This window comes from Cydia strobilella, chromosome 7 (genome assembly GCF_947568885.1).
Source record: "Cydia strobilella chromosome 7, ilCydStro3.1, whole genome shotgun sequence".
Taxonomy (NCBI): Eukaryota; Metazoa; Arthropoda; class Insecta; order Lepidoptera; family Tortricidae; genus Cydia; species Cydia strobilella.
The window spans coordinates 11646146-11659641 of record NC_086047.1 but is presented as its reverse complement, the minus strand read 5'-3'; the positions used below and the strand labels follow the sequence as shown (position 1 = coordinate 11659641).

General features: G+C 36.5%; 1 protein-coding gene across 1 annotated transcript in view; it reads right to left on the bottom strand.

Moving 5' to 3' along the window:
- LOC134743178 (very long chain fatty acid elongase 6) overlaps positions 1 to 13496 on the bottom strand; it is a 62202-nt gene that overhangs the window by 46666 nt on the left and 2040 nt on the right. The window contains exon 2 of the mRNA XM_063676558.1: positions 2989 to 3126. Coding sequence (XP_063532628.1) covers positions 2989 to 3126 — 138 coding nt within the window. The remainder of the gene's footprint in view (positions 1 to 2988; positions 3127 to 13496) is intronic.

Below are 13496 nucleotides of genomic sequence, written 5' to 3'. Positions count from 1 at the left end.
TCATATATACGGAAGTCTTCTTCACATTTAATTGCGTGTTGACGAACTTTTTTTCAATCTTCTGGACCAATCATATTGACCTTCTCTTGCAGTAGATTCTTTACGCTTGTCAAAGTCATGTCAACATTACGTTGAGCTACGTATTGTTTTAATTGGGCCCATATATTCTCAATAGGATTTAAGTCTGGGTGGTACGGAGGTAAACGCAGAACAGAATGACCATGTTCAGCCAGTATTTTATCTATGGAATATTGTATATGTTCGTGTTTGTGTTGCAAGATAATATCGTAAATTCGTGGTTTTGTTAAGCTGGGGTCTACTGAAATATCATGTGTTATCAACCAATCTATGATGTTTTGTTTCCGGGTATTAGAATTGGGCAGTTTTTTTGGTGTATTTGTTGTGATATGGGGCATTATCAACAACTAACACTGAATTCGTCGGCAAATTTGGAATAAGCTAATTTCTAAGCCATTTTTCATAGTTCTCGCTATTCATCTCTTTGTGATAATCGCCTGTTGTGTCTGTAGATTTATACATAAGCAACGCACCAGGTATAAAACCATTTTCACTGCCTGCAAATTGGTTTTTTAATTCCTGCGTTGCTAGAGTCTGACCAACCTTTGCTACCAACGTGCGACGTGTGTATATACGACTCGTCCATATACACTATATCCCTTCCTTCATTCCTGCTTATTTAAATTTTATCTAAATATTTGGTCCTTTTCAGTCGCACATCATGCTTTTCCATCGAAGTTTTTCGATTATCCCTTGTTTTACAGTACCGAAATCCCATTTTTCGTAGAATTTTTCGTAGCGTGACTGTAGAACCCTTGAAATTAATAGCTTCTATTAGCTTCAACCGCAAATTTTTCAAATTCGGGAGTTCTTTGAATCTATTATGGAAATCATATACCATCCTCCTGATTACATCGTTATCAAAACTATCCAGATTTAACACAAAGTCCTTTCTCGGTTTCTTTTTTTTTTTTTGGCGTTTAAAGGGCATGGATGGAGGTTTTTGGTCGGCTTCGCTTAGTATTTTTCTTAATGTATGTTTTGAAATTCCTGTTGCTTCTATCACCCGGTCTTGAATTTTATTAAAATATTTACACGTATCACTTTTCTTAAAAGTTTCCGCTTCTTTTGAAAAATATTTGTATACATTATATATGATTATATATGATTGACCATTTACAGAAATACCCTTTTTGAGACGAGTCCCCATTTAGTCATGAAATTAAATATATTGTTTACCTACTAGTTATGGTGGTATTAACTACTCTATATATTTTAAGGCTGAAAAGACGACTGCACTCTTTAGGTGTTGGATTGCAACTAAATCAGTAAGAAACTGTCACTTTCTATTACGCGATTACGTCCGATTTTACCCGAAAAACGAATGTCGTTCTGAGAGTTAACGGACTGTACTTACACAATAATTGAGCATAATAATACATCCTCATAAAATGAAAGCGACAACTAATCAAATATAATGTAACAAATTACACCAGACAATTGGGTCGGCACTTTCGCACTACACCGCCTGAATGACATTAGCCAGACAAGTGTGGAATACCTACGTAGGTACGTACGTACATATGTACGTAATACGTGACTCCCAGGACCTTAGACCATTGACAACGCTTATCTAGCGCAAATGAGTAGAAATCTAAGAGCTAGTGTAATTGTGACCTCGACATCAGTAACGACTATCCGCAAACGAAGAGCACGCTTTTACTGTTTCTGCGCGTTAAACGTCTTTGCTTGGTCAGCGACTATAATATCACCTCAGGGTGCCTAGCCAAGGTGACAATCGTTTGCGCTACGATAACGAAACGCTTTGTGTCTCTATCACTCTTCCATATTAGTGCGACAGTGACAGTTGCGTTCGTTCGCTACGGAGCGTAAACGAATGGCATGTTGGCTACGCACCCAAGAATATTATCCGATAGGTACGTGAAGCGTGAACACGAAACTGAGTTAGTAAAAGTTTGTCGAACCCTCTACTTAGGTACTTCTAGAGTCCTGCGAAGGACGCGCTGGAAAAACATTACGTCACTATATGCGAAAAGGTTAAAAAAGCAAACGAACGATGTACCCGACCACGAGCTTAAATTTGAAACTATACTTGGAAACCAAAAACAAATAAGTGCACATCATAAGAGTTATTTTTGGAACTTGATAAAAACTTAATTCTGTTTATAAGAAGATGGTAGGAAATTAAAATGTTATACACCAAGTTTAGCATTCAAATCCTAATTGGCAATACATAGGTAAGGTACAGAAAAGGTTATTATGGTAAGTATAATAAAATACGATGGTTGGATTAAGACCGTCGTATCTATATGACGTCACATCGCATTCTAATACGATCGTGTAATGATACGTAACATATAAAACAGCAGTGCGGACCCAGGATCGATAACATATAGATAAGCCAACTACCACCAAAGACTTGACATTGTCTACGAGTCACTAGCCGATTGTGATAAAACTCAGCAGGTGCCAATTTTAAAGTCCAGCAGTAGACCCAAAATAATAATAGATGGTATGGTAGAGGTAGGTGGTAACGAAAGATATTTCCTTCGTAATCATCTACACTTCAAAGCTCATTTCGATCCTAACCAAACCTAATCAAATAGAATGGATGAAGCATGATAAAACAGAGGCCCTGTACTAGGGTAGGGAGTGGAGCGAATTACTGAAGCCTATGGATTCAGTGGTAATTAAATGAATGTCAAGGGACAATCTTAACAAAGCCACCTAGACTAAAACCAAACTAGGGTTTTAAGTAGTAATAATTTGTATTACTTATTACATTTATTACTTAGAAGCAGTTTGGTTTTATTACTCACAAAATAATACAAAAACACAAAATAAAAACGCTAGTTTTTTACACCCGTTCATCATGGGCCAGATAAATAATTGCTCGGAACAGATAAACTATTTTATGCTTTCGCGAACGCAATTCCTGACGCCACTTACCTCGGAACACATACGGAGTGGTAGATCCCGTAGTTCCGTAGCACGTGGATGAACTCCGGCAGGGTCCGGCACGCGCCCATGATGCTAAACGCCGCGAGCGCGCTGTTCCATACGATCAGCGTCCGCGTCAGCTCGAATCTGATAATAAGAGACAATCATTACATTATAAACACTGACAGTTAAATCTTTTTATTAATGAAAATATGATATGTTAATGTTTGTGACAGTTAGCATCAATAGTAGTGGATGTGCGCTCCAAAAATACTTGACATTATGGAATTATTTTACAAATAGAGACATCTCTCTAAAGTTCGCGATTTAAACTATCTGTCACAGTCTAAAGGTATCTTTTCGTTAAGCTATTAGAGAATATGTAATATGTACACATCTCAAAAGTATCTACACTTTTGACGCGGAGTCTGATCCGTTACTTTTGATGCTGACTGTAGTACACAAGTTTGCAAAAAAAAAAACAGCAGCTCAAAACGACTACATAACGAGTTTCCGGACGACTTGCTTATTTTGGGACAAGTGAGCACTTTCCCCTCCGGTTCTAGGTCGTTGTCCAACAGGACGGGAATGTTTGATGCAATGTTATGTAAGGTGTATATTATTATTGGTATAAGATTTAGTGCGTTCGCATTCGCACAACGAATTCTCAGCAGAAGGTCATAACTTAATAAGCGATTTGCGACATTTGCGTCATTTTGGGTCACAAGTTCGTATGTTAAACAGGTAGATAACTTTTTTACATAATTGGAAGTTTTTTATTTGATTTCTTGGTAGTTTATGTTTGGTTTTTATTTATGTTAATGTTTTTAACAGGTTAATGTTTCCATTATGTAGTGGAATCCCAATAACATCGAATATTAAATGGGGATCAGTAATATTAGGATATGAAAGAGTTAATCGAAATAACTTTTAGATACGCAAAAACTGCTAAGGTGCATTGGGATAAGATTAAAAGGGTTTTTCATGGGGAGTAAGAAGAGAAGTCGCTCGTAATGCTTCGGCATACGGACGATTTTTTGTCTTACCCCTCATGAAAAACCCGTTCAATCTTACCCCAACGCACCTTAAACAGTTTTGGGTGGAATTGGACATACCTACCTAAATATATTATATTATAACATTTATACGCAAAAGTAACGTGGGGATCATGGTATAATAAAATCGGAGTATATTATTATACGATGCGTGGGGATCCATATGATATTTATATCCCGGGATCAACTTTTGAGGCATTCCTCACCCATTCCGCACTCTTTTTTTTACCCTCCTCATACTATTAAAGCCGGTCTTCACAATAGATTTGAATTTATTCCCACGTCGTCGCTCCGGTGTCCGAACGGGACATCGCTATATACGTGCATAGCGCTGTCACGTTCATACACCGGAGCCACGTGCGAATACTGCGAATGCGCATGAGTGTGATATAACCGCGTAAATGAGGAGGGCAAAAAATACAGCCTAGCGTGGACGTTAACAGTGGATAATATCTTTCGCTATAAGTGTGTCAGGTGATACGTAGTATGAATTGGAATAGTCCAATTGTAGTATTTTAATTAATCCCATGATTAATTACGTCCTTTTAATTTCTACTACGATTCATAAACTAATGGTTTTTCCTCTCCTTACATACTTCTTATCGTTAACACTATTATTATGAGTATAGTTAGAAAGATGCTATTATATATACGCCGTAAATGTGGCAACCTTAGATCGTAAACTTTATCAGTAAATAGCATGTCGTTAACGAAATAAATAAAAGGTAGAATAAATAGAATATAAAAAGTAACATATTAATGTCCATGTTTATCTATACAAAATTTTGCAACGACAAAATTTTATATCATGAACTTATCATAGAAGAAACGAAGTAAGGATTGACATTATCTAATCATTTGATCAAATAGTCTGTAGTGTAAGATGTACGCAAAAAAACCCGTAAATCGATGTACAGTTTAGCCGTTTGGCACACGCATACCAGAGGTCAAAATATTTTTTTTGATCCGCAGTTTCAAAAAAAAAAATCCCTTAGGAGGAGAGAGCTGAGTATTTTTTTTTTGTATGAAAAAAAATATTTTAGAATGGAGGTATACCCTCTAAGTTGGTCAAATGTAAATTTGGAAAAAAATCCTACCGTAAGGGTGGGAAAATAGGGGTGATTTAATAGGGGGGAGTAGATTGCAGCCACAAAAAAAAATTAAATAAAAACTTATTAACAAAAAAACTTTACCGCCGAAAAAACTGAAAAGAAAAAAATAAAATAAACCTTTTTTATTTAACCTTAATAACTAAGTTCTTAAACTAATGTAAGTATACGTAAGTAATTTTGAGTCGGCGCCAGGCTATTAAATATATACAGGTCCATATATCTAGTAGCTTACTCGCTAAAATAACCCATTATTAAAATATTCTGTGATAAAAGCATTTTTGAACCAGCCAAGTAAATAGTTTGTGCCTTAATTTTTTGAGGGGTAGTTCTCGTAATTGCTCTGGTAAATGATTAAATATCTTAATACACATGGCGTAACAATGTCTACCCCTCATTGCAGTGTGCATTTTCGGAAGCACGAGTCTATCCGGATATCGTGTGTTGATATTTGTTACATCTCTTTTCTTTTTGAATATTTCATTGTGCAGCTTAACTTTTTTCGTCGGTTTATTTTTTTTAAGCTTCATGATTATTTTTTAGTGGAACAGCACAAACCGCTTGCTACGACATGAAACGAACGAACATTAATGTCAAAAAAAATGTTTTTTTAATAAAAAATTATTTCAATATGTTGATACAAAAGGCACCTGTGACAGGCGACCTGTCATACAACCGAAGATTAGCGTGAAACAAGTACCGATGAGCGAGTTTCTTCTTTGGTCTTGTTTGATTTGGAGGAAAAGTCGTCGGCAGTGTGATGCGCCATATCAATATCAATGTAAAAGTGTATAGAGTTCTTCAACCGCTCAAATCTGCTCTTTCATTTACATGAAATCTGCATCTCCACGTAAGAATTTACGCTTTCTCGATGAGGCAAATGCCTAAATGTAGGAGCAGCAATGCTGCCAAAATATAAAGGAATATTTTGTCATGTCACACCTTAAACTCAGCGCGAAATTGATGGATGATCGAATTTGAATAACTAATGCGTCGGGTTAATAAAGTTCAAGGTTGTCTGAATGTCAATGAAAAAGATATTGACGCAAGTTGGGTAACATGAATAAGAAAACTGGGTTTTTAAAAAGACATTTCACTCACGTTTCACATAAAAAATACATTGTTTGAATTGTGTAATGTACCGAACCCTTGGAACGCGAGTCCGGCTCGCACTTGGCCGGTTTATTTTATTTTAAAGGGCCATTGACGGCGGGCATTAATCGCTTATGTGTGTGGACGTTATTGGCCTAGGATGGCAGGCCGCCCGATAAGGCCAGAGACTGCAGGCGGACTGGTAATCAGTGGGCCCCTTAATATTACCTATATGATATGCCACCGATCATATAATACTAGTAGTATAGCCACAGAATAAGTAATAGTATTATCATGTATAGCTTTGTAAATGACAATCCCGTATAGGGTATAACGTCGCGGTGAACGTAACGTCCATTGATACGCGTTACGCAAACAAACAGACTCGCTCCGTGACGGTGTCTGCTCCCCGCTAGGGAATGCAATCTCGATCTCGTAATTTCGAGATCTCGCACGAATTTTCGAGACTCAATCTGGTTGACAGGAAATCTCGATTCTTGCAATCTCGGTCGAGATTATTATTTTCGATATTAATCCGTGTGAATTACTTTGTTTTGAGTAATCTTCTTGACCTTAGATTCGTGTTGTTCAGGCAGTGCTGCTATAGTGTTGTGTGCGGCCGGCTTAAGCTGACGATAAAAGCACTATGGCGCGCTCTGTGAGGAAGAATCGGGCGAACTTAGCGTACCCACAATTATTTATATGATTTTTGCTCTCTTATATACCCTACATTTTTTTGTAACTTGCTCAGTGTTTGTCAAAAATATCACCTGAACATATTAGGGCCTCTGCTTACAATTATGTTTAAAAATATTTTTTGCCACTTTTTCTTACATGCAAATAAGAGCTATATATTTCTTGTTTTTTTATTTTATAAAAGTTTATTTTTTGATACATGTTGTTTTTATTTTCAATGCGGAATTCTTAGATTTCTGATTAAAATAACACATTTTAAATTACTTTGTCAAGTTTCGATCTCGTCGAGATTAAGCTCGATCTTGAAAGTCTGACGGTCGAGATCTCGAAACACCCAATTTCAGATTTTTCGTGCGAGATCTCGAATCGCCAATCTTGGTGCGAGATTAAATTCCCTACTCCCCGCTCATTAGGCTTAAATAGCTAGGAAACGAAAGTGGCCACTCATCAGCACGTAATTACTAAAGCGGAAAACACCCGCAATGCTAATTACCAGACTGTCAAATAAGCACATTATTTGATTGCGCGACACTTAGTCTGACCAGCCAACCCAACTATCTCGAGAGCATTCAATAAGCTCTTTCTTACGGGAGTAATATGAGTGTTTTGAATTGAGTATTCAGCAACGATACCTATCTAACTACCTACCTCTCTAGCACAGCAGCGTACCTCTAATAGGTACGCTGCTGATATAGATAGGTAGAAAGCAGATCACACTACGCAAACTGAAATAAGAAGGCGCCTTATGACTTTATTACATTAAAAACAATTTGTTGACGTTATCAAATAGAGTTAGACCAAGAAAAGCCTGCAACGATTTTGATAACACACGCAGTGCAAGTGTTATTTTAAACGTCAGACTTCTATGAAATTATAATGTATAAATAACACTTGCACCGCGTTTGCTATCAAAATCGTTGCAGACTTCTCTTGGTCTAACTCTAGCTTGTTTTTAGGGTTCCGTACCCAAGGGGTAAAAACGGGACCCTATTACTAAGACTCCGCTGTCCGTATTACGTCTGTCTGTCTGTCACGAGGCTGTATCTCATGAACCGTGATAGCTAGACAGTTGAAATTTTCAAAGATGATGTATTTCTGTTGCCGCTATAACAACAAATAGGTACTAAAAACAGAATAATATTAATATGTAATGGGGCTCTCATACAACAAACGTGATTTTTTGCCGTTTTTTTGCGTAATGGTACGGAACCCTTCGTGCGCGAGTCCGACTCGCACTTGGCCGGTTTTTCTATAAAATTCTGCAAAACCGGTTAGATTAACTGCTACGATCCAGTTCTGATCAAGGATGTATTAGATGTGTGGTCCAGTAACATCTAATAGGCATACGTTTCGTTGCGAGTTGTGAGTGTTGTGACGCAGGTGACGGAATTTCCAAACAGTGATAGATGGGATATTGGGGGTAATGCAAGACAATAAATAATAACGTATAAATTGGAAGTCATTTATTATTACGGTCATTAATAATTTAAAAAATATATACCTGCAATGTTGTTATGGCTTATCCTTTCTTACCACATATACGTAAGGAAGTAAAATAAGTATTATTTTTCAAATTGGCTCTTAGTTTCGTTTATAATTATATAAAATGTGCGGCAGCTGCGTTTTTCTTTCACAATGGCCTGTAATATGCTACTAGGCTGTTTAATTTTATTTTTCTTTTTGCTATTGTCACCAGCTTATTTAACTCGAAATTTGTTTTATTTTGTCTAATAACTCGCATTAAGGCAAAATAATCGAATTCGATTCGGGAAATCCTATTCATCCCACAATCAGCAGCTTTGCCTATGCGCTTCGACGACTGATACGAATTTTCACGCAAAAAGCTGCATTGCAATCATATTACGCATTTTTTCAGTCGAACATTATTTTTGGATTGGCAATTTGGGGAAACTGGGTAGATATTAGATATACAAAGATTTTTCGTATTGCAAAAAAAGTGCGTGCGTATTTTGAGTGGAATTATGTCAAATCATGTGTCGTGTAGACTTATTTAAGAAATTAGGTTTACCCACTCTGTCAGCGCTGTATATTATAGAGCTCTGTAAGCTTGTACCGATATCCCGGTATATATCCGCTGAAAACCAATTTTAATAGTGATGGGCTCAATAAAATATTTGCTCATGACGTTCAGGCTCCTGTTGATAAAACATGCCATAGGCATGTTGCGGCAAAAAATTTACAACGCCTTACCGACCGAAATGAAGTCTCTTTCGTCTACAAAATTTTTCCCTATATAGTCTAAAGAAATATCTTATTGAGCTGTGTCCGTGTCCGTATAGCCTTAACGAGTACTTTGTAAAATTAAATGTAAGATAAAATGTATCGCATGCTAATTTATTATTGTAAATATTTTATTTTAATTTATGCTACACCGATCTGGTAAAATTGTATCGAGACAAAACAACACGTTAATGTACCATCTTATGTAAACATACAATTTATGGCAAATAAATAAATGAAATGAAAAATCACTGTATCTGAATTTGCATTTATTAGTCCAATAAGTTGACTATTAAGTCAACGTGATCAGATTAAATTGTGGACACTCGACTCGGCCTCTAGGCCTGTGGGGCTTACTTTGGTCGGGGGCAGGGAAGCGTGCCAAACGTGCTCGAGCTGAAGTTACGTAACATTGCAGATCAGATGCGGGGCCCCATTTTAGAGAAAATCCGAGAGACTTGTTTATACAACAAATGGAGTTTTGGATACTTTCAATTTTCGAACCAGTCAGCCAATTGCTGTTCGCGATTGTCGAGTCAAGAGATTAAATAAAATTGAAGATTAATTCAGTTCATATTATTGCAATCAGGATTATAGTATTTTAGAATAGCAGGTTGGTGGTAGGTATGATAGGATTTGCCCTCGAAAGTGCTCCCGTCAGGCCGGGGTATGTTTATGCTACTCCAACTATAATTAAAACATAGGTATTAAATAGGATATTCAAAAACTTGTATTAACAATGTACGCAAATTTTCACACGTAATTATGTACATTTTTAATACGTCAAGTTTTTGTGTTATTGACACGATTGACAGGCCAAACCTACTCGTATTTAAGTATTATAATTATATATTTTGTAGTCATCGCCTTTTAACTGGTTTCAAAATCCTTTTTTTGAAACCAGTTAAAAAGGAACCCGACAAAGATCCCGACGAATCTCCTAGAGAACTTCCTGGAGGTTCTGAATTCGTCAGGGTCTTTGTTTTTTTTTTCTTCGATGATTTCAATTTGTAAAATAATTTTGTATAAAAGTGTTTATATACTTTATATACATAATATATTGGTATATTTCACTGTTGGCCCCAATGTTGAACAATTCGGGATCTGATGATGAGTTCTTGAATTCTTGATTGAGATTATATTTAGGCACGCCTACAGTAATTTGAGTGCTTATTTATAGTAGGTAACTCATTCACATGCATATATGCTCTCGGAAAGTAAAAGTAGGCACCATTTTGTGAAGTGAAACTGACTGAAGAGCATAACACGATGGCATATAAGAAGAAAATTGCAATACTCCTGAATGCCATCGGCTACGAAGGTCTAGAAATCTACAACTCATTCAACGTTAAGAGTCCCCGGCAAGCTCGGCCGAATTTCACCTTCCCATACAAACGGGAGTTTCGTTCTCATTTTAAAACTACGTGTTGGATTATAATGAAACTTTGCACATACAATAAAATGAGGTATATATCTAGGTATGTAATTAGTTTATATAGCTCCAGTTTATAAAACAAACGAAATAGAGCAAACACAAGTTTTGTATGAAAAACTTAAATTCGCTGTATTTTTTTTTACAATGGGATCTGAAGCTTCATAAACTAATTACAGACATAGATATACCTTTTCCATTTGTAAGTACAAAGTTTCAGAGCAAGCTTAAAATCCCAAATTAATTAGATAAAAACCTGCTACACTCAAGCCGTCCCGAGCATCCATCACTACAATATAAGTTTGTTTTGTAAAGTCGGGACTTTTTTTGTTGAAATAAAATGTAAAACACGTTTAAATATTTTTTTAATAACTAACTTCTCGTCAAAGGTTATTGTATAATCTGTATAATGTAAGGAGTTACCTACCTATTATCGTCAACGACTTTATTACCGTCTTTACGACCGTGTCAATAATTAGCGAAATAGCGAGGAAGTAACCTACAAAACTGGTTTTCTGTCGGTTGTCAGGGTACTGTTCCATTCAGTAATCAGACGGAAGGTGCGAGCGAGTCGGCCGACCAGCACAAAAGCGCTCTCCGATTACAGTGATTACGCCTAGTCATAATGGATCATATTGCACTGGATTGCCTGATCGTTAGCCTCGCCTGTTCTTGGTAGGCAACAGTACAATATGGTAGATGGTAGTACATCGTCAGGGGCACTAGGACAAGGCTTGGCCGGCAATCATCGTTTACCAGTCTCATATCCGACAATAACCACGCACCGCCAGTTGAAATGAAGTGGTATGGTGGTGGTGGTATGGTTGGTATTTACAATAACGCGCTTTAATTCTGACGGCCTACCTAACTAACGAAAATGTATACTGTTTTCCGAAACTAACTTCTGTGAATGGATTGTGTAATTTTTTATTTAATATTCCTATTTTCTTGCGTGCGAAATTCCGTGAAATTAGACTTTGTATCATGTAAACAATGATTGTATCATCATCACGATTATATATATATACTTACGTCCCACTGCACGTTGCAATGGCAACATAGGCAGCCACGTTAGCACAATGCGGATTGGGGACTTCACACACCAATAAATGTATGTTATAAATATTGAATTTCTTACTTAACACTCAAAAGCGAATCTTACCAACAATAAATCTAGCTGGATCGCTTTTTCGGCCTCGTTAACCTCCGGTTTGAAAATAAAGTCGAACCGGGCTACCGATACCGCGAAAATCGGGCAAACTAATTATTTTAATAAGTTTGATCGAATTATTCTTTTCATATATATTGAAATATTGTAAATTTCATCGAAATCACTAGAGCCGTTTTTGAGAAATTACAAAAATAAATATGCAAATGTACCTGAAAAAATATGATAGATTATTTTCCGCTACCATATTATTATGTTTTCTTCCGGTCATGTTATGTATGTTACTAATGATTAAAACCACATAAAGGTGTGTGATAACTGTAATAAGTAAGAGACACGCACGGTAACTATATTAAGTAATCTTGACATAACCAAAACGACTGCAAGTTCGCGGCTGCGTTAAAGACCCTTAACATGGTGAATCATGGCCATATAAAGAATGGTGCCAACTGAATAGGTTGAGAACCGGCTGCGGTCGCTCACGAGCATTCCTGCACAAATGTGGATGGATACAGTCTCCAAAGTGCGATTGCGGGGCTCCTGTGCAGGACATCGAGCACATCATTCAGTACTGCCCACTTAGCAAATACGACGGAAACCCTGCAGACTTGTTTACCCTCGACAGTGACGTTATCCAATGGATACAGAACCTTAGAATATCCTTATAAACGACTGAACAATTATGCCATACGAATAAATAAATAATGGCCATATTTGGTACTACTGCTAGTGTTTACCATTGTTTAAAAGCATTTAATCCTCTCAGGATCCAGGGCATAAAGGCAATCGTTCTCAAACAGAACACTGTAAATATGCCTATGTTTACGTGGTACGACAGAAATTAGGGTAGGGTAGACTGGGGACAATTGAAACAATTTATGTTGGATGGCCTGTAACTATTCATTTTTACAGTTAGAAAGGTATGCGCTTATATTACTCAACCTTATTTATCTTAGTTCTTACTTATATAGTTTTTAAATAAAGTTTACGCCCATGGTTACGTAATGATAGGGAATCAAAGAGAATGTGGGGGAATGGTTCAATTGACCCTATAGGTGTGTTCATTGCAACACATAGTGTAGGGATATTTTATTATTTCTAATTTATTTTTAATATCGCTCACTGTATACGAGAATCACGAGATCAACTAAAGTTTGCAAACATATTCATAAAAAAATAAGAATTTATCAGCATCTAAAAATCTTGATTAATGATGAATGTATACGAAAATAAAATTGTGAGACTTCCAAACTTCTTTGTTGCGATTATACATATAGCTTAATGAAACTAGTTTTAATGCAACAATATGATATTACGATAAAGAATTTTAACAGAAATGCATACTTGTGTTTCATACTAAAGCTTGTTCCTATTGTTATAACAATGTTTCAATCATAACCACAACAAATACTACAATACTTGCAGTCGGTTATATGTGAGGACGAGTGAAACGCGGGGAGTGTTTCAATTGTCCCCAAGTGGGTTACATCGCAAGTTTTACTTCACATTATTTACAATACTCCATCGCTGTTTAATGGCAGTTAAAAGATTCCATATTTCCCATCCTAAACACCAAACAAATTCAAGTAATCAAAATACATAAGTAAAAAAAAATTAAAGAAAAAGTAGTCTAGGATTTAAGAATGACCGACCGCATAGACTGAGTACTGCGTCACATGCATAGGTGTTGTAGTTTTCAAGAAATATGGCTTGTTCCAATCATA